The sequence below is a fragment of the Phocoena sinus genome, chromosome 14 (genome assembly GCF_008692025.1).
Source record: "Phocoena sinus isolate mPhoSin1 chromosome 14, mPhoSin1.pri, whole genome shotgun sequence".
Taxonomy (NCBI): Eukaryota; Metazoa; Chordata; class Mammalia; order Artiodactyla; family Phocoenidae; genus Phocoena; species Phocoena sinus.
In genome coordinates, this window is record NC_045776.1 from 59,130,245 (window position 1) to 59,156,324 (window position 26,080).

The window sequence follows — 26,080 nt, forward strand, 5'->3', positions numbered from 1 at the left end:
GCGAGATGCTTCTCCTACTCCAACAGCGGCTCCTCCTCTGAGCTCCAGAGGCCACTGGGGTGCCAACTCTTGAGCCCCGTGCGCCTTTGGACCCGATAGGTGGCTGCGTCCGGTCCCAGCACTCCTTAAAGGAGGGTGGAGACTTCGGCCCTGAGGAAGAGGACGGTGGGGTAGAACTAAGGGGCCGTGGGAGGCCGGCCTGGATGCAGGGGCCTGTGGGGCGGCGTTGTTCCGCGGAGGGGACGCCGGCGCCCCGAGAGTGCACCCCGCATTGGGGCCCAGGCACCCTCCCGGACCTCCAGGTTGCCGCCACCCCGGGGGACAGGGCCCGCCCCCCCCCCCCAGTTCACCTCTGCCCCTTCCCCCTCCCTTCCCAACTCCCGTACTGCCTCCCCGGCTTCCAAAAGCACGAGGGTCCCAGGGCGGAGAGGGCCGGGGGCCACAGCCGGCTCGCAGTCCGGGAGCGCAGCCCCGCCCCCATCGCGGCGCCGGCTGGCGGGAGGCGGGACATGCGCACCGGGCGGCGGGCCCGCGCTGGGAGGGGGGCGCGGGCCCGAGCGGGCGGTGCTGCGGGGAGCGGGCTGGGCGGGGAGCGAGGCGCGGGAGCGGGGAGCGCGCCGCCAGCGTCGCTGCCGCTGGACTAGGGCGGGTGTGCGAGCCCGGCGCGCCGCGCGCAGAGGATGCGAGCGGCAGGGAGCCGCCGCGCCGCCGCGCCCGGAGAACGCGAACGCGGGTGACCTCAGCCGGAGGAGAGCCGCGAGACGGAGGCCGCGAGCCCCGCGGGGATCCTCGAGGCCGGGGTGCGGGGGACGGCGGCGGCGCGGGAGTGCGAGGCGCACACCGGGCGGGGCTGGCGGACAGTGATGCGCGGGCGCGCGGGGAGGCTGCACGCCGCCGCCGCCCGGAGCATCCGCCGCCTGAGCTGCTGCTCGCGGCCCGGGCCGCGGCCATGGAGACGCTGAATGGCCCCGCGGCCGGCGGCGCCCCGGATGCGAAGCCGCAGCCGCCCGGCCAGCACCACCGCCACCACTATCTCCACCCGTTGGCCGAGCGAAGGCGGCTGCACCGCGCGCCCTCGCCCGCCAGGCCATTTCTCAAGGACTTGCACGGCCGGCCCGCGGCCCCCGGCCCGGCCGCCCCTTCCTCGGGCCGAGCCCCGGCGCCCGCCGCTCCGCGCTCGCCCAGCCTCGCAGGCAAGGCGCCGCCCTCGCTGGGGCCCCCGGCCGCGCCCGGCCGCGTCTCCCGGCGCAGCGGCGGCGCCCCCGGCGCGAAGGACAAGCCGCCGCCGGGCGCCGGGGCCAGAGCAGCGGGCGGCGCCAAGGCCGCTCCGGGCCCCAGGAAGGCGGCGCGCGCGGCGCCCGCCGAGCCGCTGCCCCGGGTCGGGAAGCCGCCGCCCGGGGCCGAGCCGCTGCCCGCCGCTGCCAAGGGCCGCAAAGCCAAACGCGGCTCCGGTGTGGTCCCCGCCCGCGCCTCCGATCCCCGGGTTCCTATCGTCCCGGTCCCCGCCGTGATCCTCGCCGTGACCCCCGCGGCCGGCTCCCCGGCCCCTGGCTCGCGCATCAGCCACACCGACAGCAGCTCCGATCTCTCCGACTGCCCCTCCGACCCTCTGTCCGACGAGCAGCGCCTGATCCCCGCCGCCAGCAGCGACGCCGAGTCCGGCACGGGCTCCAGCGACCGGGAACCCCAGCGGGGAGCCCCCACGACGAGCCCCGCGGCTCGGGGGGCGCCTACGGGCAGCCCCGAGCCCCTCCCGCTCCTCGTCGCGCCCCCCGCCGCCTGCCTCGGGGGTCGGAGCAGCCCGAGCGGGGTCCCCGCGGGGTCCCCGGGGCCCGGCGTGGCGGAGGATGCCGGGGGGTGCGCTCCGCCAGAGCGAACGGTCCCCGGGAACCCCAAGGAGCACTGCCCGGGCGAGCAGCCCCGGCTGGTACCGGCGGCGGCGGCGGCGGAGGAGCTGCTGCGGGAGATGGAGGAGCTGCGCTCGGAGAACGACTATCTCAAGGTGCGCAGCCCGCCCCGCCGCCGGTGGCCCGGAGGCGACCCCACGTCTGGGTGCGGGCTGGAACCCGCGAGCCCCTCCTCCCGGTCCCGAAAGCGCTTTCTCCTGCTGTCGTTCACTTTCCTGTCCCCCGCGCACACCAGGCGCTGGGAACTGGAGCCAAAACTTCTGGAAGGAGTAGCAAGACCTGTGGGTCCGGGCTGCTTTTCAACCCACTTAGCTTGTTTCTAGAAGTCTTGCTGCTTTCCGCGGATGCGTCTGCCCTTGTTGATGCTGCGTTGATTATAGAGTGTCGGCTCTGGTCACTTTTTGGATGTGCAGTCGACCCCCAGACCCCTAGCCTGTGGGAGCGGGTTTTCCCCAGCCGAAGGGCTCCGGGCCGGGCTCCGTGGGAGGAGAGTGGGGTTCAGAGGGTGTGGTGGCCCAGGCTGCAGACTCGCCTGCCGCTTCTCCTAGTTACAAAAAGCCGGGCGTCCTCCGGGGCTCACAGAGCAGACAGAGGGCCTCGGCGTTTTCAGTGATAAAGCTGCAGTTCAGGAGTGTCTTGAGTGCGGCCTGAGTGGAGGGACCACTGTGTCTTGCTGGCCGGTCTTTTGTAACGTCCACCACCTGGGTTTTCGTGTCAGGAGAGGCCACTTGATGCCCTGCTCACGCCGGGGCACTTTCGAGGGAATCGCAGCCTCTGCGTCCTATCTGAGCACTTGGCGGCGGGGCCCGCTCTAAGAGGCTTCTGGGTCCTGTGAGCTTTGGGGCACAAGTCTGACTCCATCTTTTCCAGGAGGAGGAGGGCTGGCGCTGCAGGAAAGAGGATTTAGGCAGTGTTGGGGGTGGGGGTAGGTCACCTGAAAGTAAGGAGGGCTGTCCTGAAAGCAGTTGTTTTAATTTATGGTGATACGCAGGTTGGTAACTAGCTCCACCGGTGTAAATCTCCTGTTTCTGTTAAGACAGTTAAATATATGTTTGCTCCGAAACCTCCTTTATCAGTGGGTTTTGTGATTTGCTCTGTGTTCTCAGCAAATGCTGACGGTCCCTGATGGAGGCCAGGTGTTAGCTGGTGGGACCAAGGATGTGAGCTTTTAAGGTGCTTGGTGGTGAAGTGTGCAGTTCAAACTGGGATTAGAGCTGAGCATTCCTAAATTCTGGCTGTAGAAGCTGCTCTAACTCGCTGAGCCCAGTGGTTATTTTATCCTGTTCAAAGAGGCAGAGGAGGAGAGTGGTGGGGAAAGAGAGCAGATGGAGACTTGGAGTGAGACGTTTCAAATAGTGCATTTTTTTTTCTTAATTCATTTATTTATTTACTTTTGGCTGCGTTGGGTCTTCGTTGCTGCGCGGGGGCTTTCTCTAGTTGTGGCGAGCGGGGGCTACTCTTCGTTGTGGTGCTTGGGCTTCTCATTGCAGTGGCTTCTCTTGTGGAGCACGGGCTCTAGGCCCACGGGCTCAGGAGTTTTGGCTCGCGGGCTCTAGAGCGCAGGCTCAGTAGTTGTGGTTCACCGGCTTAGTTGCTCCGCGGCATGTGGGATCTTCCCGGACCAGGGCACAAACCCGTGTCCCCTGCATTGGCAGGCAGATTCTTAACCATTGTGCCTCCAGGGAAGTCCCTGTCACTGACTCTTGTGTAATAGACAATAGAGTGAAATTCAGAGGTGTGGAAGAGAAAGAGCCAAGGTATCATGTGTAACTCTGTTGTGAAATCAGCACTTTTGTAAATTTGCCCTGGAAGTAAGCTCCCTGAGGACAAGAAAGATTTTATTGAATTTTGTAGCCTGGACTCTTCGCCTAATCTCTGACCCACAGCGTTTCTGATTGAATGATGTTTATCCAAATCATGACAGCTAAGTAACAGAAAATTAAGGGTTGTAAAATTTTTTTGAAAAGAGGTTTTCTCATTATATCTCTGATGTTAAGGTAGGCAGTCATTTCGGGGTTCATTCCTAGATGACTGATTATTTGCTTTATTTTTTCATGTTAGATTCTCAGTGAAGGAAATAGGTGTCTGGCCCTGGCACCTAATCTGATGTATTTGATATTTCGGTGAATCTCACAGCAACATAGGTGTCATTGTTATATTTATCATAACCCCAATTTCACAGACAGGGATGCTGAGAGCTGAGAAAACTTAGTGACTTGCCCAAGGTCATCCAGCTAGTAAGCGATGCAGCTTGTATTTTCCCTGCCCCCAGACCTCTGTTCTTTCCCTGCTCCAGGCTGCAACCCTATTTCCGTGAAGGCTCCTTTTCTGAGCACACGCTTGCCTTAGAGTTTATTAGCTCAAAATGTTCCCAGCGTTTAGCTTTCCTAGGGGCCCTCTTTTTAGGTGAAAGGGCCACCAAGAACACCTCTCCACTAGCCTGTGGACAAATGGTCCCATAAACCCCACTGACAATGTTTAATTTGTGGGAAATGTCAGTTGCCATTTCCTGTGGAGAAAAGGTCACGGCCGACCATTTATGATGCCTGAATCCATCTCCCAGCCTTTCCTCTGACAGGAGAGAAGCGGAGATAGAGGAGGTCTGGGGAGGCTAGGAAGTCAGAAGAATGATCACCAACACATAGTGTGAGTTACATGATTGGCTATTCAAAGCTTAAATGACGGTAGTTCAATGTGGGAAAGAAAGACAACAACCCTGCTAGACTTTTCTAAAGGCCAGCGAGCCCACCCACTTGTGCAAAATGGGGCTGGGAGCATCAGTGACCTCCTGGGCAATGACTTTTGCTGTAGGCCTGCTTGGCACGTGAGGTTTAGAGTGTGTGCATTATAAGCCCAAACGTCTCTTTTTGTTGCTCTTGTCCTCACTGGTACTTCTTTTGATGGTAGATAAAAGCGAGCCCGTGACCTAATGCTTTCTTAGGGAATGCTGCACAGAACTCTCGCGGTTAGAAAGGGGACTCCACCCAGAAATTTTACCTCTGATATATTGTGGAGGATGGTGACCACAAGTATTACAAGCTTTCCTGAGTCAGTTCTGCCACCACTGCTGTATAAGACGGTTTCTGAGCTAGAATGACCTAAGAGTAATCCAGGCAGAAAACTAAGGCCTCAGAACTGTAGGAGGATGTGTTGCTGATCAGGAAATTTGAGGGGAATTCTCTTGGTTTTTACCAGCCTGCTGTATTTTCTTAAAAATCAACTGTCAACAGAGAAGTGCCCCCTTCTGTTGTGTGGAGCTGTACGGGGCCATCCCTGACCCTGCTTTCCTACTGTCATCCCAGGGCAACGTGGTGACTAGGTGAGAAGTGCATAATTAATCCAGGTAGCTGGCTTTTTGTGTGTCTGAAAGCACAGTCAGAAAAGCACTCTTGGCCCTTGACCGCTGATGAACGCACATGTGTTCCGAAGGCTTCAGGAATTAAGGTGCTAGATTGAGTTCAGTTATCGAAAGACATTTGCTTCTTTCTCAGACCAGACCCCCAGGCCCATGGTAGTGATGCGGGCGTCCACGAAACCCTGCTGGGAGTGTTCCTTGCCCACCGCCACTGCGATTTTGCTCGATTGCTCCAAGACAGTCAGACAAGCCCTAGAGCTCCTTGTGAACATATTAATTATGTTCTCTGTTTTTCACAGGCTTTTCAGGAGGGTTTAATTGCTTTGAGTTTATTGGCCTATTTTGAAAATGCTTCTCGCGTTACTGGGGATGCTCGCACGACACCATTCCCCCTGCCCTCAAATAGTGTACCCCAAAGCGCCCGTGTCCTGTGGGGCCCGCGAGGTCAGTGGGGGAAGGGCTGCTGAGTTTGCTCTGCCTTTTCAGTTACTTCAGAAGAATTATTTCTGGTTAAAACAAAAGTCAGCGCTAGCTACAGAGCAGGTACTATTGGATTCTTGGAGAGGAGTGATTTCTTAGGGAGACCGCCGGTGAGGCCATTTGGGTTGAGAGGTTGCAGTGCATCAGCGCCGATCCAGCCTCACCATCCTGCATCTCACTTGGGAGTCTTTGGAGTTTCAAGGTCTGAAAGGATTTGGTTAAATCTGCCTGCTCAGAGCCCAGATGCTCAGCCGCCTGGAAAGGGTGGAGGTGGGGTGGACAGGGAGGCAGGAATAAACAGTTCTGAGCGTGAAGCGCTTCAGCCCCTCCCTCCCTCCCTCCCCGGCCCCTGGCCCTCCTACCTTCTTCTGGAAGGTTAAAGCAGACAGTATCCCTATTCTTGCCTGACCTTCTGCTTTCCACACCCACTCTTTATTCAGCCTTCAAGGCGGTAGTAATCACCTTAGGTGGCAAGATCATGTAGACCAGGGAACACAGGGCTGTTGCTGCTGGATGAACTGTGCTTGGTAAACATGGGAAGGGTCCCTGAGCCTCTGAGTCTCAGCTGGGGACTCTGCAGAGAACAGTTCCATTGTCCGGAGGGAAGCGAGGTGGATTCATTGTATATTACAGCAGAGGATAAGGTTCTGTAACTCCCAGAAGAGGGACTTATTGCAACAGTAGCCAGCTGTGACTGCTCTCACTGTCTAAGTTGGGTCTATTTAGGGAGGGGTGATTAAAATAGGACTAGTTATTGATTTCAGGTTGTCTAAAGGCGATTAAGATCTGATAAGATTGTCAGTATAATCTAGATTTTTCACCGCTTTTACCGTGTGGATTTGGTTTTTCTATTGGTGGATAAAACTATCGGCAAAGAGGTTTTCGTTGAAATTTTAATCTTGGTTTATTCTAGTACACACATGGCCCATTATTTCTCGAATTTGATATGTGTCCAATAGATGTAAAATAACCCTTGATTGTTACCTGCAGGCAAAGGGGAGTAGTTGGGGAACTTCCCACTACGTCAAGATTTCATTTTACATACGAAATTTGAAAAGTATATTTAGTTAAAACTAAATTAGCTTTTCACTGTGATAATGATCTAACATTTGAGTATCTGACAGACCTGATGTTAATTCAATATAAAACTTGATTAAGGGCAGTTTTTTCTTAATATCTATATTAAAAAACAAGTTTCCACTTTTACTTACTGTGTGTAAATGTTGTCTGCCAGAAACATTATATGTTCTGCTTGACTTGGTTTTTTTTTTTTTAAGCATTTAAGTGGCAGACATCTTTAAGGTTCTTTAATGTTTTCTAAATTAGAGCATGCTGTCAGAAAATTAATGTAATGTTAGTTTGAAAATCACTCTCGTCATGACCCGAATCGGAATAATCACAGTTTTGGCTTTTCAAATGTCTGCTGCCAGCTTACGTGGTTCATAATTCGCTTTTCTTCGAACTTCTTTTCATTGAACCTGAAAATTGCTTTTTTCAAGGCTCTATGAAAAGAGCTGGAACCCTGGCCTCGTCCCATCTCTGCTACAGGCTAGTGTTGGGAAGCATTTAAACTTTTAGAATTTCAGTGTCCTCATTTTAAAAACGGGGGTATTGATACCTTTTCTGCATATTATAATACTTTCGTGAGGACCAAGTGTGAAAATAAGTATGCCTGCACGTTGACAATGTCAAGGTCTAAATGTTAGCTTGTTTTTATTATTTTACACCGACGGTGGACTTCTAAAAATACGATTTAAAGCTTATTGTTTCATTTGTCCTGGTTGTTGCAGATAATTTCTAGCACTTACCGGAAAGAGCATGTGTATGGAACCAGACAGCCTGGGTTTGTAGCTGGGCTTCCATTTATTAGTTGAGAGGATTTGGATGTGTTTACCGGCTTGGGTTTTGCCTCCTTGTCTGTCAAATGGGGGCTGTGTGTCCCTGGCAGGGTTATTTTAGGCTTAGTAATGAAGGTAAAGTGCTTAATAAAGGATGCCTTCTGTTCTACAGATTTAGATAAAATGAGGTTCAAAAGCAGTGATTCAAATACATGCAATTATGGTCTCCTCCTAATTTTCTTTTCAATGCAACTAATGTTAGTGATTATTTATGCCAAAAAATATTAGCTGTTTACACGTGGCCTACTCGGTGATCTGGAGGTGTGGGTTCGTCTAGCCCCGGAACAGACTTTTTCAGCCTGCAGCGGGGGCGTAGGCGTCCGCAGAACGTAGCCAGCGTTTAACATTGGGCCGACGAGGGCCTCCCCCAACCCCATGCCACCCCCATTACGAAGTCTGAAAACCAGAGAACATTTTTTACCTGCAAGTCGTATCATGTCTTTTTATGGCTACGTCACATTTTAAGACTCGTGTTTGAATAATAGATCATTTCAAGCATTAATGACTTGATAAGCTTTCTAGAAGGAAAAGCAATTGTAAACAGTTCCTTCCGTAAATGGAATGCCCAACACCACTGGATATTTGTATGTGTACATACGTATAATGATTATTGCTTGTATTGAACTATCTTTTATTAGTTACCCAGTGTAACAATTAACTTTTAACTGTATTCAGACGTGTGTAGAGATGAGGCTTTTTCTCAAAGTCAGATCAGATTCACGGATGGGATCTGAGTGAAGCTTGACCTTGATTTTGAAGATTCAGGACGAATTCTCTACTCTTTTTTTTTTTTTTTTTTTTTTGCGGTACGCGGGCCTCTCACTGCTGTGACCTCCCATTGCGGAGCACAGGCTCTGGACGCGCAGGCTCAGCGGCCATGGCTCACGGGCCCAGCTGCTCCGCGGCATGTGGGATCTTCCCGGACCGGGGCACGAACCCGTGTCCCCTGCATCGGCAGGCGGACTCTCAACTGCTGCGCCACCAGGGAAGCCCTAACTCTCTACTCTTTATGGGAGGATGGCATGCACAGGCCTGTTGTGAAGCTTGCAGCCGGTAGTTGGTCTCCTCCAGCGTGGGTTGGGTCAGGGGCACAGCTTCCATGGCTCAGTGCAGTGATCGGGCATCAGGAACAACCTCTGCTGCAGTTTGAAAGGACCTTCCTTAAATAGGTGGGTTCTCCAGGCACCTGAAGAGCCCAGCCTGTCCATTCTCTTCATGGATGTTCCAGTGACCGGCCTCTGTGCTCGGCCCAGTAACTCCCAGTGCCAACAAATTTTCCTACCAGGAACAAGATTGACAGGAAGTAGATCTCCACGAAGAAAAAAACAACAATGAAACTTGCTTTTACATCCTAACATTTTCAACGTGAAGATTTAACTTTCTTAAGACACATGAGAACATCTTATATTTTTAATGAGGCTGTCATCACTGGTACAGAAATTCTGTAAGAACACGTAGCAGATGAGAACAAAAACGTTTTTATTCATTTGACTACTAGGAATGTTGGTAAAGCTTTCCCCTTTGACATCCGTTCTCCTTGGTGGTCCGTTGAAACAGGCTCCACTTGGAGTCATGGTCAACTGAGTAGGTAATGCTCTTGGTCAGGTGGTATGGACAGAGTGGGAGAACCGACAGAGTGGGAGAACCTACAGACTGGGGCTTGGGGGAATGAGGTGCCACGTCTGTGCCCTTTCCCATATAGGTGATGGCTGCACACAGGTGGGGTTGGCTGGACAATTGTTTTCACCCTGTTGGTGCCAGTCTATTTTTCCACAGTTTCCCAATTTGTTTGTTACACTTCTTGGACCTAATCTTACCCAGGGTGGGATACTCTTCTAGGAGATTCCTTTCTAGTCAACTTCTTGTCTACCTGAGGCTCTGGTGTTAGGAAACTCATGTTCTTTATTGTAAATAAATCCCTGGGTTTAAGAATAAATGCAGGATTAGTAAGGGTGATCGGACTCCAGGAACAAACTGAATAGGGTGAGAGCTGACAAGTTAGGGTGTCCACGTTTGGGAGAGTGTTTCCCTTGAGCCTCGGTATTAATTGAGCAAGACAAATGGGAATGGGGAGTTCTCTGGCGGTCCAGTGGTTAGGACTCCTAACGTTCACTGCCGAGGGACCGGAGAACTAAGATCCCACGAGCTGCGTGGTGTGGCCAAAAAAAAACAAACAACGATGAACGAGTGTACCTTAATCTGGAGACATTTATGCCATCAATTATCAAACTAATCAAGACAGTTCTAGAATGCTTAATCTCCCGCCTTCCAAATTGCTCCTTGTTGAAGTCTTTATAATAGAATTTATATCTCATTACGTGCTGTGGCTATGGGTTTGGGAAGAATTTTCCAGGACCAGACTGCAAGACTGGAACAAAGCCAGTGTGCGGGGATGTCTGGTTTGGGTCCTGTTTAGGATTTGGTCTTTCTAGGTGTTGACCGAGGTTCATGGGTAGTCATTCCACAAATATTTATTGAGGGCCTGCCGTGTGGCTCACACTGCCCTGGACACTGGGAGACACCAGGTGTCTGCCCTCCTGGCGCTTACCTTCCTGGGTGGGCGACAGATGATGAACAGGAAGAAACACAGGTAACATTAGGCGGCGGGAGGAGGCGGCGGGAGGGGCAGGGCCTGGACTAGAGACTGGGGGGATGGGGGATGGCAGGGGGTGGCATTGTGTGCCTTCCAAGTTGTGTGACTGTGAGCTCCGCAAAGAGCTGGGGAGGAAGGGGAGGCTATAACAGGTGAAAGGCCTCCAGCTGCCTGGACCCTGTGGAAGCAACAGGGTGGCAGGGAAGGAGGGGGTAGCATGCAGGTGCTGGGGAGGACCTGGAAGAACTTTCTCTGTGACGTGGAGCCCCCTGGAGGGCATGAGTAGGGGGAGGAGGTCTGAGTTACTTATGAAAAGGGTAGGTCTGGGTGGAGCCTGAGCTATAGAGGGGAAGCGGGGCACCCAGGTGACGGATGGACTTACCTGTGTAAGTCTTACCTGTGGCTCTCTTGAGAGGGGTAGAGGTGGGAGAGCCGCAGGTATTTGGACTTTGAGCTGACAGCACTGCATTGGCTGTGGCCTGGCATGCGGCGGGGAGGGAGCCAGGAATAACTCCTGGGTTTCTCCTGTACCCGCGTGTCTTCATGTTGACACTAGAGTGGAGTGGAGATGGGAAATGCAGGGTAGACGAATGGGAAAAAAACAGCGCACGAGGTTTTATCTTTATTTTTTTTAACACCTTTATTGGAGTATAATTGCTTTAGAATGGTGTGTTAGTGTCTGCTGTATAACAAAGTGAATCAGCTATACATATACATATATCCCCATATCTCCTCCCTCTTGCCTCTCCCTCCCACCCTCCCTATCCCACCCCTCTAGGTGGTCACAAAGCACTGAGCTGATCTCCCGGTTTTATCTTTAGAACCATGAGTCAAGACAGAATTTTAGGGACATTTGCGGGTATGTTATAATTCCCAGACAATTCAGTTATGACCCCACTAAAGTCTGTGTTCTTTGCAGGCAGCGTCTGTCTTACTGCCTAGATTGCGTCTTAGAGATGCGGGTTTAGGTCAGCATTTGGTCTGAATCTAAAGGTTTAATTATCTGCAGAGATGACTTCGTTTATGGTGATGATTATGTAAGGAAAGATTGGGAGCAGGATAAATGCTGAGAGCCTGCAATGCATAATCCATACTTGTTTTTGGCTTCTGGATCTATAAGATCTGAACAGACATCTGGTGATAATTGTGTCGCGTGAGAATTTCCAGAGTCCCTGTGTCGTATCACACAGTTGTGGCCAGAAGCCGACAGGTAACTGTGCAGAAGGTTCACAGTATTGCAGAGCAGGGGTGGATGGATGACTCCATCCTTTCTGATGGACCTGGCTTCTCAATCTCCTCTGTCTGGCTTGTGTAGGATGAGTTGGATGAACTCCGTGCTGAAATGGAAGAGATGAGAGACAGTTACTTAGAGGAAGATGTTTACCAGCTGCAGGAGCTTCGGCGGGAACTGGACCGCGCCAATAAAAACTGCCGAATCCTGCAGTACCGCCTCAGGAAGGCTGAGCAGAAGAGCCTGAGGTGGCAGAGGACCGGGCAGGTGGATGGCGAGCTCATCCGAAGTCTGGAGCAGGACTTAAAGGTGAGTGAGCGGGGGCTTCCCTGGTGGCGCAGTGGTTGAGAGTCCGCCTGCCGATGCAGGAGACACGGGTTCGTGCCCCGGTCCGGGAAGATCCCGCATGCTGCAGAGCGGCTGGGCCCGTGGGCCATGACCGCTGAGCCTGAGCGTCCGGACAAAAAAGTTGGTCATAGCCACTTAAATTTTTTTTTTTTGGTTATTTAAGTTTCTAGGATGCAGAAAACCTGAAAGTACCATAACCCAAGTAAGACTTGTAGTGGTGATTTAACTGAAAGAGAAATAGGAACATAACTAATTGTCTAAAGTGTCTTTGAGAATCGTTGGTGAAAGTGGGAATGAGGTGAAGAAATCCCAGACTTTATTCCATTTGTCCTCTCCACCATGGCTTCTCTCCTGCCCCAATTATCAAATCATTTATCTAGAGATGAATTATGTATAATGTCCTCCTTATTAGACGAGTCCTTAGGAAATCTCATTTAGCCTTTCATTATAATAACAGAAAGAATCTTTGTAACTATCAAATTTATAAACCACTAACAAAATGTCATTCAGTGTGATAAAAAGGTGATTTATATTTCTCTCACAAAAGTCTCCTTCTTTATTTCCTTTTATAAAGTAAAAATGTTTAACTGCCTTTAGCATTCAAATGTTTTACCAGAGTAGACAACTTAAAACTTGACTACATGAGACATCTACTGCATATAGGATTACTTCATTTGTTTTTTTTTAAGCAGGTAGGTTTTGTATTATTTTGGGGAACAGAAATGTTTATTTTTTTGATGATGGTGATGTTTTTAACTTGTCATTTAAAGCATGTGCTCCTGTGATATTGCTATTCTAGAAGGAGCAGGGCCTTCCTTGCAAAGTGGCTTTTAATCCAGATGAATGTCATATTTTCCCTTAATGTGGATTTCATGTTTCAAACTAATACCTTCCTCCTTTAAAGCTAGGCTTGTTAATATTGCCAGGGTCTTTGCTCTTTGGTGTAATATAATATTCCTTAATGATTCTGCCTCTGAGGTTGTTTGGAGGTACCCTTAGCACACAGAAAGCTTCCTATCCTGATGACAGTCTCTGTGGGTTGATGCAGGTGGCCAAAGATGTGTCGGTCAGGTTGCACCATGAACTTGAAACTGTGGAGGAAAAGAGAGCTAAAGCTGAAGGTGAGAATGAAACTCTACGACAGCAGATGATTGAAGTGGAAATATCCAAACAGGCCCTCCAAAACGAGCTGGAGAGACTGAAGGAGGTAAATCAGACATGGACGGGAATTTGCCCCTTGGGTTGAATTGTGAGGGACTTGGGACTCCAAGTGTCCTATTCTTTCTTACATGGTCTAAGGCGGGTCGGCCAGCAATGGATTGTATGGCCTGGGAACTAAGAATGGTTTTTACATTTTTCATAGCATTGTTGGGGGGAAAAAAAAAACCACACAGAAAATAAACCTAAAAAAGCAAAGATGATGATGTGACGGAGGCTGTCTTGCTTGCAAGGCCTGAAATATTTGCTCTCCGGCCCTTTACGGAAAAGGCTTGTTGAACCCTGCTGTAATGCTGTTTTTTATAATTTCCGTTCCGATGGGCTGGCCGTTAATTCCCTTTACGGGTCCAAGCGAGGTATATTATTACTAGAACACAAAATAAGGCGGTAGCATGTTTCTCGAGAGCCTTCTCTTCCAGTGAGCTGGAGAATGTTACGCTTGTTCATTACCCTGTGTCAGCAGATGGTGGGTGTGTGCTGCCTGTGTCTGTTATTCAGCCAATATGATTTATTTATTTATTTAACATCTTTATTGGAGTATAATTGCTTTACAATGTGTTAGTTTCTGCTTTATAACAAAGTAAATCAGCTATACATATACATACATCCCCATATCTCCTCCCTCTTGCATCTGCCTCCCACCCTCCCTATCCCACCCCTCTAGGTGGTCACAAAGCCCCGAGCTGATCTCCTGGTGCTATGAGGCTGCTGCCCACTAGCTATCTATTTTACATTTGGTAGTGTATATATGTCCATGCCACTGTCTCACTTCATCACAGCTTACCCTTCCCCCTCCCCATGTCCTCAAGTCCATTCTCTAGTAGGTCTGTGTCTTTATTCCTGTCTTACCCCTAGGTTCTTCATGACATTTTTTTTCTTAGATTCCGTATATATGTGTTACCATACGGTATTTGTTTTTCTCTTTCTGACTTACTTCACTCTGTACGACAGACTCTAGGTCCATCCACCTCACTACAAATAACTCAGTTTTGTTTCTTTTTATGGCTGAGTAATATTCCATTGTATATATGTGCCACATCTTCTTTATCCATTCATCTGTCGATGGACACTTAGGTTGCTTCCATCTCCTGGCTATTGTAAAAAGAGCTGCAATGAACATTTTGACACATGACTCTTTTTGAATTATGGTTTTCTCAGGGTATATGCCCAGTAGTGGGATTGCTGGGTCATATGGTAGTTCTACTTTTACTCTTTTAAAGAACCTCCATACCGTTTTCCATAGTGGCTGTATCAGTTTACATTCCCACCAACAGTGCAAGAGGATTCCCTTTTTTTAAAAAATAAATTTATTTTATTTATTTTTGGCTGTGTTAGGTCTCTGTTGCTGTGTGCGGGTTTTCTCTAGTTGTGGTGAGTGGAGGCTACTCTTTGTTGTGCATGGGCTTCTCACTGCGGTGGCCTTTCTTGTTGTGGAGCATGGGCTCTAGGCACGCGGGCCTCAGTAGTTGCAGCACGTGGGCTCGGCCATTGTGGCTCGTGGGCTCTAGAGCGCAGTATCAGTAGTTGTGACACATGGACTCAGCCGCTCTGCGGCATGTGGGATCTTCCCAGACCAGGGCTCAAACCCCTGTCCCCTGCACTGGCAGGTGGACTTCTAACCACTGCGCCACCAGGGAAGCCTGAGGGTTCCCTTTTTTCCACACCCTGTCCAGCATTTATTGTTTGTAGATTTTTTGTTGATGGCCATTCTGACCTGTGTGAGGTGATACCTCATTGTGGTTTTTGATTTGCATTTCTCTAATGATTAGTGATGTTGAGCATCCTTTAATGTGTTTGTTGGCAATCTGTGTATCTTCTTTGGAGAAATGTCTGTTTAGGTCTTCTGCCCATTTTTGGATTGGGTTGTTTGGTTTTTTTTTTTGATACTGAGCTGCATGAGCTGCTTGTAAATTTTGGAGATTAATCCTTTGTCAGTTGCTTCATTTGCAAATATTTTCTCCCATTCTGAGGGTTGTCTTTTGGCCTTGTTTATGGTTTCCTTTGCTGTGCAAAAGCTTTTAAGTTTCATTAGGTTCCATTTATTTATTTTTGTTTTTATTTCCATTTCTCTAGGAGGTGGGTCAAAAAGGATCTTGCTGTGATTTATGTCCTAGAGTGTTCTGCCTATGTTTTCCTCTGTTTTATAGTGTCTGGCCTTACATTTAGGTCTTTAATCCATTTTGAGTTTATTTTTGTACATGGTGTTAGGGAGTGTTCTAATTTCATTCTTTCACATGGAGCTGTCCAGTTTTCCCAGCACCACTTATTGAAGAGGCTGTCTTTTCTCCATTGTATATTCTTTCCCCCTTTATCAAAAATAAGGTGACCATATGTGCATGGGTTTATCTCTGGGCTTTCTATCCTGTTGCATTGATTTTTATTTCTGTTTTTGTGCCAGTACCATACTGTCTGGATTACTGTAGCTTTGTAGTATAGTCTGAAGTCCGGGTGCCTGATTCCTCCAGCTCTGTTTTTCTTAAGATTGCTTTGGCTATTCGGGGTCTTTTGTGTTTCCATACAAATTGTGAAAATTTTTGTTCTAGTTCTGTGAAAAATGCCATTGGTAGTTTGATAGGGATTGCATTGAATCTGCAGATTGCTTTGGATACTATAGTCATTTTCACAATGTTGATTCTTCCAATCCAAGAACATGGTATATCTCTCCATCTGTTTGTATTATCTTTAATTTCTTTCATCAGTGTCATAATTTTCTGCATACAGGTCTTTTGTCTCCGTAGGTAGGTTTATTCCTAGGTATTTTATTCTTTTTGTTGCAGTGGTAAATGGGAGTGTTTCCTTAATTTCTCTTTCAGATTTTTCATCATTAGTGTATAGGAATGCAAGAGATTTCTGTGCATTAATTTTGTATCCTGCTACTTTACCACATTCACTGATTAGCTCTAGTAGTTTTCTGGTAGCATCTTTAGGAAGCTCTATGTATAGTATCATGTCATCTGCAAACAGTGACAGCTTTACTTCTTTTCTGATTTGGATTCCTTTTATTTCTTTTTCTTCGATTGCTGTGGCTGAAACTTCCAAAAACTATGTTGAATAATAGTGGTGAGAGTGGGCAACCTTGTCTTGTTCCTGATCTTAGTGGAAATGGTTTCAGTTTTTCACCATTGAGAACAATGTAGCCAATATGATTTAAACACAGATTTCTTTTAAATTTTAAGGAGTGAATGTGTTCTAGCAAAGCAGTCTAGACAATGCATATGTATTTTTTTTCATTTGCTACAGTAATGCAAATCCTGTTTTGTTGTTGACTTCCATTATAAGATTAAAGCCGAATGTTCTCTTGGAAAGTATCCTGCCTATTGATGAAGTTCAAAACAATTGGTGAGGGCTTTAAGATGATGGCTAAAGCCAGTGTGTTACCTGCCAACAGCATCACTTAGTACTTCATGGATTTGTTTCCTGATTCAGCCAGTCCTCGGTCATCCGTCCATCTGCCCTTCCACCCACACTTCACTCAGGCCCTGACTGGGCCCTGGGGGAAGCGGATGTGAATATGGCAGTACAGGTGCTGCCCTCAAGCTGTTTACTGATCCGATGCCTTATGGATTTGGGTAAATTCTGCGTATTGTCGCCACTTCCGTGTTCTATTTCTTCGTCCCTCGTCACTGTCCCCTTTGTGAATACTCTGTGGGCTCTGTCCGGGTCACTGGGGGTGCCTGTAGCAATGCCTTCCCTCGGGGAACATCAGGGGCTCGCCGGGTGAGTGGGGGATGAAAATGAGAGCGTGGAGCCGTGCCGACCTTCGCGGCGGAGGAGGGGGAACCTGGGCAGGTTTGTCCCGGTGGGTGACCCTCCTCTGGTTGTGATCTCACCTCTACACTTACGCGTTCTAGTAACTTACTTCCCTCTTTTCCCTTTGGTCCGAGTTTGCCAGGAGGCAGGCCGTAATGGTTCCTTTTCTCAAAATTTCCAGTTTGAGCCTGACCTTAAGGGTACGGACAACAACTTTGAAGTATATTTTATAAATTTTATATGCGTGTTTGTTTTTGTATAAATAGGTAAATTATACATACATAAGTAAATACATGTGTTGAAAGCGAGCAGGGATTCTTTTGCACACATTCAAATGGATTTGTGAAGGACCTGGCATCTGGTCGTGAAAAGCTCTTTGGGGTGAGAAATGATCACTGACATTGGAGGCCCAGGCTGGCTGTGAGGAAGGGGTGGGGCGCTGGCCCCTCCCTTTCTTTACAGCTTAAAATTACTCAGAAGGATTGCTCACTTGGGACACAATCAAAGTATTTTATCTCCAGAGTCGCAGTCAGACTGGTGGGGCTGCATATTGACACCAAACTTTTCAACGAAGCATGAAACAGAGTCTCAGGAGGGTCGGACGCTGGTGGACCGTTTTGGAAGCAGAGAAGGATGAATCAGCCACACAGGGTTCAGAGGTGGCAGAGGAGATGCTAATCAGAAAATTCGAGCTGGGGTCTCCGTGAATGGGCCCTTTGTAGCAAAGCCAGAACAAACTTTCTCGTGGGTTTTGCTGTAGAGGGAGGATAATGTTTTCTCTGTCCTGAGCCGTACTGGTTATTCGCCTCTGAAGTTTGGTAAGTGGACGATGTGCCACATTCTGAGAAAGGTCAGGGTAGTTTGTGCGTGTGTCTCCACGACAGGCCTGGTTGCAGATGTGTCTGCCCCTCGGAGGACAGTCACACGGTGCATCTCTGTGCCCCTCGGCTCTGTCGCTGGGGCTTCTCTCTGCAGCTGCAGACTGTGCTTTCAGCCGCCTGGTGGCCTCCTCCAGGGTGGGTTTCTGGTCACCCTTCAAACTCAGACTGTCCAGGAACAGACTGGTCACCTTTGCCCCCACCTGTACCTTCTTTTGTCTTTCCCGGCTGTGTTAATGGTGCCACTGTCCTTGTAGTCACCCCGGCTTAAGCGATGGTAATTATCCTTACCCCTCCTCCTCCCCACCCTCAATTGCCGGCTGCTCTGCTTTCACGGTCTTAGGAATTCTTTCTCACTGGTACATGCTACATGGGCGAACCTCGAAAATACACCAAGTGAAAGAAGCCAGACATACTGTGTGAGTCTATTTATAGGAAATGTTCAGATAGGTAAATCCATAGACAGAAAGCAGCTTAGTGGTTTTCAGGGACCGGGGGAGGGAGAAAGGAGCCTGGCTGGGGTTTCCTTTTGGGGTGATGAACTGGATGGAGGTGATGGTCGCACAGCGTTGTGAAGGTACTAAACGCCACTGGATTGTACGCTTTAAAATGGTTAATTTTAACCTCTTAAACATTTTGATTTTATCCACGCTTTCACTCATCTCTCAAATGAGTATTTGAGGGCAGACAGTCTGTGGTCACCACATTAAAGGATACACTACTTCTAGTCGTTCCGTTTGCTGTTTTACCTTCTGTATCCCCCAAATCCGACCGTGTTAATGCTTGGGTTAAACAAACAAACTTGCCTTGGGCTGCATTGTCTAGCCCTTTAGCATGACACAGAGGTCCTTTCCTGCCTGGCCCATCCCTGTCGCCCAGCTGGGGTTCCCACCCCTTGGCAGGAAACCTTGCAGTGAATTAAAAGGCAGTTGAGAAGGATGAGAAGACACAGGCCCTCTGGTCCTCTTGAACTGGTAGAGGTGTGTCTTGGAAAAGTCGCTTTCTCCACAGATAGATGAGACGCTTAAAAGAAGGCTGATAGTATTAACGCCTCTGGAATTGTCCCTTCTGGTTAACAGCTTCCTTTCTGGCTGGCTTCCTGTGCTGTTCACGCCATGTCCATGCACCCAAACCCCCATATACCACTTGTGCAAAGCTCAAAATTTTTTTGCCCTTTTTTTGGGGGTGTATATTTCTTCTAGAACTCTCTCTATGGTGGAATATCTCAAAAGCTTGAAAATAGTTCACCTTAGTTTAGTTTCAACTTCCTGAAGATTGCCCAAGTGCTTTCACTCAACTGTATTTCTTTCGTTCTACTGAAAGGTTTTTTGAGTACATGCTAGACACAAATAATAACTAGCCAAGTTAGTTGACACTTGCAAGGGACAGAGGCGTGTTTTAGATCACTCCTGGGAACTAGGGTTAGTGAATGGAACCACAGGAACCAACTAGCTGTCAGATAGCTCTTGGGGGACATCTTTCATCACCATTCAGGACATGATACCGATTCCCTGGGTTTGGTTGAGACTCCTTTTGTGCCAAGTAAATGATCAGATTTTTAAACTGTTTTTTGAGTGCTTGAGAGGAATTGTATATGCTCCAGTTTTTGGGTGAAGATGTTGAATCCATTAGATTGAAGCCTTTAAAACTTGAACTGTAACTCGTGGCAGGAAGGACATTTTATACCATCACTGAATAGACAAATGGTGGAAAGGTTTCACTAAAATGCTTATTTTTTTGCCGTATAGGATGCGTTCTGATATTTTCAGTTCTATTTTTTTTTGATGGTTGTAAGTTTACTCCATTACTAGATTGCCACAATTTGGAAAAAAGAAAAAGTATCAGATCATTTGTTAATTGTGTTCAAATTTTTATATCCTTTATAGTTTTGTCTGCTAAATACATCTCTTTAAGATGAAGATGTATTAAAATCACCTATTAGAATTCTACATTTAAATTTTCTTCTTGTAATCTGTCACTTTGCTTTTTAGATTTTCAATATGAATGCATAAAGATTTAGAACTTTTTTGTGTGATGAGTTGTTGCCTTTATCATTTGATAATGACCTCTTCATTCTGATGTCTTTTTGCTGTAAGTTCTATTTTTTCTACACCATTATGTTTTAGGTGTATTTCTTCTGAATGAACTATAGCTATCTTTTTTAAAAAAAAATGGAATCTGGGAAGCTTTTTTAAAACTTGTGAATTTAATCCAGTTACATTTATTGTGGTTATTAATGTGTTTGAATTTATTTCTGTCATTGTATTTTATGCTCTATATTCCATGCCTTTTCTTTTTTTAACATCTTTATTGGAGTATAATTTCTTTACAATGATGTTAGTTCCTGCTTTATAACAAAGTGAACCAGCTATACATATAACCCCGTATCTCCTCCCTCTTGCGTCTCTATCCCACCCTCCATGCCTTTTCTTTGTTTCTTTTTTCTATTTATTTTTTTTAAGATTTTTTGATGACCATTTTTAAATTTTTACTGAATTTGCTACAATATTGCTTCAGTTTCATGTTTTGTTTTTTTGGCCACAAGTCATGTGGGATCTTAGCTCCCCAGCCAGGGATCAAACCCCCACACATGGCCCCCTGCATAGGACCACTAGACTGCCAGGCAAATCCCTCTATTTTTTAATGTTGATTTCTCTGAGGGTTTTTTTTGTTGTTTTGTTTTTGTTTTTTTGCGGTATGTGGGCCTCTCCCGTTGCGGAGCACAGGCTCCGGACGCACAGGCTCAGTGACCATGGCTCACGGGCCCAGCCGCTCCGTGGCATGTGGGATCTTCCCGAACCGGGGCACGAACCCGTGTCCCCTGCATCGGCAGGCGGACTCTCAACCACTGTGCGACCAGGGAAGCCCCCTCTCTGAGTTTTTAATTCCTGTGTTCTCTCTCTTGGTTAGGAAGTTATACATTCTATTACTATTATTTTAATGATCACTCTTATGTTTTTAACATGCATGTTTCTCAATGTCAAACTAATCACTATCTATATTCTTTTCCTGAATAATACAAGCATCTTAGAAAGCTTCAACTCCAACTCCTTTCATACTATTGTTACCCAGTATTTCAGTTTCATCTTTTTAAAATTATCTCCCCACCTAAGCTGACTAATTTCATAGCTGATTCTTATTTAGATTCATTTGCACATTTTCCAGTCTGTTATCATTGCTTCTTGAGTGTTGCTCCTTCCTTCTGAGTTCAGTTTCCTTCTTGCTGATCTATTAATCTTTTAGTGGTTTATTTCAGTAAATGATATTGTCTAAAATACTTTTATTTCATACTCAGTCTTGAAAGATATTTAGTTGGGCATAGAATTCTAACACTTTGAAGATAGTATTTTTATTATCTTTTGGCCCTGTTTTGCTTATCAAGAGGTCTGCTGTTAGATAATTCTCATTTTTGTAGATAATCTGTCTTTACTTCCTGGTTACTTTTAAACTTTTCTCTGCGTGTTTGGTATTCTGTAGTTTGAATCAAATGTATCTAGATTTATTTTTATTTTACTCAACACTCATTGCCAAGCTGAGTTTTTGTCTTTCATAAACTCTGAAAAATTCTCACTGTTTGAATAGTCTTCTGTAGTGAAACTATCTCTTTGAATCATGTTTCTTCCCCATCCTCTGTATTTCTTCTAGAATTCCTGTTAGTCTTATGTGGGCCTTTTATGTTGGCCATTCTTATTCCATCTGCCATCTCACTTACCTGTTTTTTTTTTTTAAGATATTTTTATCTCTCTGTGCTACATTCTGGATAATTTCTTGTCCAAGTTACTAATTCTCTTCTTTACAGTTTTATTCATCCACTAACTTTTCATTTCCAGAAGTTTTCAAAAGTTGCTTGTTCTATTTTCATAGTTTCTTCTTTCTTCATCATCTCATAGTTCTTTAAATCTTTAAACATTTTAAAGTCAGTCTTTTTCAGTTGAGTTCTTGGTGTTACTAAGCCTTCAGTTTGTCTGATCTGGTGACTCTTAACAGTGGATTTTATTACAAGTCCTTCTTAGTAGGAATTCCATGAAGTTTGTTGAAATGTCCTCCTAGGGAGCTTTTGTGTTGGTCTTTTCTGGAGGCCTTGGTGGTATCATTGGTCCAAATACAGTCCTTAATTTTTGGCTTGTGGAGTTGTGTACCAAGTGGGTGTCAGTTGGACATTGAACTTGTATAGGCCCAGGGTATTTTCATATTTCAAAGGAGATTTTTTTCCACCACCCAGTGTCCTGAGCAGAAGCTTACTCTCCCCTCCTCGAGTGATTTTTATTTTACTTTCAGTGGGGGTGCATCTCTGCAATGGGTTGCCTTGGTGCATTGATCGAAACCTCTTCTTACACCCCTGGCCTATTTCTGGTAACTCCCACCATCCCCTCCTGCCCCCCTTAACACATACCCTTGTGCTCATGGTTTCCAATCCCTTAGGCACTGCGGACACTAGGGAATTTTCCTTCTTTGTGTGTGTGAGTTCAGCTGTGTATAAATTTTTGCTTGTTACATTTTCTCTAACATTCCTAGCTGTTTAGTGGGGGTGGGGCTCACGATGGCTCCCTGTGCCGTGTTGCCAAAACAGGATGTGACCGTTCTTGGGCCCTGGAGTAACCCTATGTGTCTTCTGTCTCCTGACCCAGCACTTCATCCCTGCCTCCTTCTGTGGCTCCCCGACCCCCGATGACCTCAGAGCCTTTCCTTTTCATGGCTTCTCCACGTTGTGCCTCCTCTTCACTGTCTTCTCTTGGGGTGGCTGCTGTGGCCTGAATGTCTGTGTTGCCTCCAGGTGCATGTTAAATCCTAATCCCCAATTAGATGCTATGAGGAGGTGGAGCCTGTGGGAGGTGATTAGGTCATGAGGGCGGAGCCTCTCCCACTTCACAGGGATTAGTGTCCCCCTAAGAGGGACCCCATACAAGCACCCTCATTCCATCCATCACGTGAGGGCACACTGGGACCTGGCCGTCTATGAACCAGGAAGCGGGTCCTCACCAGACAAGGAATCTGCCAGCATCTTGATCTTAGATTTCTCAGCCTCCAGGACTGTGGGAAATCATGTCTGTTCTTTCTTTTTATTTTTTTATCCAAAATGTGTTTATTGGGGTGGTTTCCCATTCATCTTGATTCCAGGGGCTTTTAGTGCTGCTTCCGTCTGAAAGAGCACCCTCCTGTAAGCCTTGCTTTTCCTCCTGTAGGCTGGCAGAGGACGGTAGAGCAGCCAGCGCACAAAACTACTGTTTGTGCATGGCTAAAGACGGTGGTGGTTTTATAGCATCCTGGGCATTTCACATCCATGAAGTAGGAGGTGGGGCTCTGCACCAGGCGCTTCTTCTTGTGTTTCCTCTTCTCCTCTTCTGGAGAGGGATGAAGGAGATCCTTTGCGAGAAGCATGTTCTTGTGGGGAGGTCGTCACCATCAGAAAAGGTGAGGTCTGTTCTTTAAGCCCCCCAGTCTCTGGTATTTTATCAGAGCAGCCTGAATGGATTAAGACAGTCTTTCTACTTTTTTCTCACCCAGTGGGTGAGGACGTTTTTCTGTGTGTCATTATATTCAGGCTATCAGGTGTCCATAATGTCTGGAAACAAAGGTGTACAGACATAGCAGAGGGTTTTATTGCTGTCATGCTCCACTTCAATAGCACTGTCTGTGATTTCAGAGTTTGTGGTCCCCCTTGTAAGAAAAAGATGTGTGTGGGTGAGTGGGTGTGAAGCATGTATGGGCAGAGTCCTCGTGCCTGGGCGCCTCCCGGACCCTGACCAGGTTGTCATCGACCGCCGCAGAGTCACTCAGGCCTCGGCCCTGGCCAGTCAGTGGACAGAAGGACGGACAGGCCAGGTGGACTAGGCAGCTGTCCTATGTGGGAGCCTGGCGGGCTCTGTGGGCACCTCAGGGAACACGCAGCACCTGCTCTACTTTGCTGACCTGAGTTTGGAGGGAGGGTGGCAAGCTAGAGAGCAGGATGGGGAGAGCAATCCCCGGTGTCCTGAGTGGTCTCAGTTATGTGCCTGCTAACTTAATAACGAGGTGACATGGGATGGAGTGGAAGCATGAAGAACTGGAGGTGTCTGGTTAAGTCCTTTTCCCAAACGCCGAAACATGAGTCTGGGGTGTGTGTGTGCCTGTGCATGCAGCGTCAACACAGGGATCTGGAGGGAAACGGCCTTTGTGTGTCCTGCCCACACCCCGAGGGCCAGGGGTACGATTGGACTAGAGCCCCGTCAACCAAGGGAATGACCTCCAAGTCCGGGAGATGCAGAGCTCAGGGGCCTGGAGGGTGAGGAACAGGGCAGGAAGCACAGGAGGCCTTGGCAGGAACAGCTTTAAATGCTTCAGCCATGGGGCTTCCCTGGTGGCGCAGTGGTGAAGAATCCAACTGTCAGTGCAGGGGACACGGGTTCGATCCCTCATCCGGGAAGATCCCACATGCCGTGGAGCAGCTAAGCCTGTGCGCCACAACTACTGAGCCTGTGTTCTAGAGCCCGCGAGCCACAACTGCTGAGCCCACGTGCCTACAGCCCGTGCTCTGCAACAGGAGAAGCCACCACAAGAAGCCCACGCACTGCAACGAAGAGTAGCCCCCGCGCGCCACAACTAGACAAAGCCCGTGCGCAGCTACAAAGACCCAACACAGCCAAAAAAACTTAGAGATAAAATGTTTTAGCTGTAAATGGCAGTCTTGCTGTCTGGGAAGAAAGGGTGTGTGTGTACAGTTAAACCACCGTAAATAGCACTAATGGCTGATTCACTGTTGTTGGAAGGGATGGGCGAGAGCCGGGCGAGGCCTGTGCTGGTGCCCAGAACCCGGCCCTGGAGCCATATCTTGGGGAAATCAAGGTGGAATCATATCAGGGTTTTCAATGAGGCTAGTGAAGGCCGGGCGGCCCCCTCACCGTGGGTCCTGGCCAGGCTGGGACTTACCCACGCCTCTGACCTAGCAACCCTCCCCTCTCCTCTGTCCTCTAGACCTTGGCGCAAGCCGCACCTCCTCCTTTGCTGTGAACTTGGAAGGAGGAGGCAGGTGGGCACTGGAGGGGTGGACGGGAGCTCTGTGCAGCCGCCTGGATGGGGGGCCACTGGGGAAGCTGCCGGAGGAGGAGTGGGTCCAGGAGGAAGGGCATCTGCCGCCTGCTCTGACCCACTAATGCCACTCTATAGAACTAATTTCTACTTTGGAAGTGTTCATTAAGCTGCTGCTTTCATCTCTACTGAGAAAATTATAGGAAGAAGGAGGGCAGAATTCACCCTCAGAGTGAGCACAGGCCCTCTCAGCCCACCTCACCCCTGCTCCCCCCGGACTGTACCTGGAGTCCCACCTCTACTTAGTGACATGCAGCGCATCCTTTAAGATTCTCCCAGCAATGACACCTCCTTCTTGAAGCCTTCCCCAGCACTCTTTTTCTGAACTCTTTCATGAGGCCCTTGCAGATTCTCATGCAGTTGTAAGAAATACTACAGAAAGGTCCCATGTACCCTTTACCCTGTTTCCCCCAAGTTTTTGTTTGTTTTGGTTTTTCGGCCGCACTGCAGGGCCTGCAGGATCTTAGTTCCCTAACCAGGGATTGAACCTATGCCCCCTTTGCGTGATTGAACTCACGCGAAGCGCAGAGTCTTAACCACTAGACTGCCAAGGAAGTCCCTTCCCCAAGTTTTATTAAGTAACGTAAAACTCTGGTATGATCTCACAACTAGGATATCACATGGGTTCAGTCAAGCTACAGAACGGTCCTATCACCTCAGGAATCCCTCACGTTGATCTTTTATGGCCGCACCCGCTTCCCTCCTGTCCTAGCTCCCATCCTGCACCCCTGGCACCCACTGCTGTGGTCTCTGTTTCTATAATTGTGTCATTTCAGGAATATGACAAATGGAGTCACACTGTGTAACCTTTGGGGACTGGCTTTTTTCACTCAGCAGCATTCTCTGGAGATGTGCCCAGGTTGTGGACACATCTGTGGTCTGTGCTTTTTTTTTTAATTAAAATTTTTTAAAATTTATTTTTCACTGCGTCGGGTCTTTATTGCTGTGTGCGGGCTTTAGTTGTGGTGAGCAGGGTCTAGTCTTCATTGCGGTGCGTGGGCTTCTCACTGCGGTGGCTTCTTTTGTTGTGGAGCACGGGCTCTAGGTGCGCAGGCTCAGCAGTTGTGGCGCACGGGCTTAGTTGCTCCGCAGCATGTGGAATCCTCCCAGACCAGGGCTCAAACCCGTGTCCCCTGCATTGGCAGGCAGATTCTTAACCACTGTGCCACCAGGGAAGTCCCCTTTTTTTTTTTTTTTTTTTTTTTTTTCGGTACGCGGGCCTCTCACTGTTGTGGCCTCTCCCACCGTGGAGCACAGGCTCCGGACGCGCAGGCCCAGCGGCCATGGCTCACGGGCCCAGCCGCTCCGCGGCACGTGGGATCCCCCCGGACCGGGGCACGAACCCGCGCCCCCTGCA

General features: G+C 48.4%; 2 protein-coding genes across 6 annotated transcripts in view; one reads left to right on the forward strand and one right to left on the reverse strand.

Annotated features, from left to right (window-relative positions):
• Positions 1-809: 809 nt before the first annotated feature.
• Positions 810-26,080, forward strand: part of MTCL1 (microtubule crosslinking factor 1) — a 123,995-nt gene continuing 98,724 nt past the window's right edge. For 4 of the 5 annotated variants that reach the window (XM_032654375.1, XM_032654379.1, XM_032654376.1 and 1 more), the window contains exons 1-3: positions 810-2,002; positions 11,549-11,773; positions 12,861-13,019. In XM_032654375.1, the coding sequence (XP_032510266.1) occupies positions 950-2,002; positions 11,549-11,773; positions 12,861-13,019 (1,437 nt within the window). In that variant the 5' untranslated portion in view covers positions 810-949. Of the gene's footprint in view, positions 2,003-11,038; positions 11,444-11,548; positions 11,774-12,860; positions 13,020-26,080 lie in introns of those variants that run through there. The other variant, XM_032654377.1, reaches the window with a different exon arrangement.
• Positions 22,722-23,083, reverse strand: LOC116765130 (40S ribosomal protein S27-like). The gene has a single exon (XM_032654382.1). It carries the CDS (start codon positions 23,035-23,037, stop codon positions 22,783-22,785), a length of 255 nt encoding a protein of 84 aa, XP_032510273.1. The 5' UTR covers positions 23,038-23,083; the 3' UTR covers positions 22,722-22,782.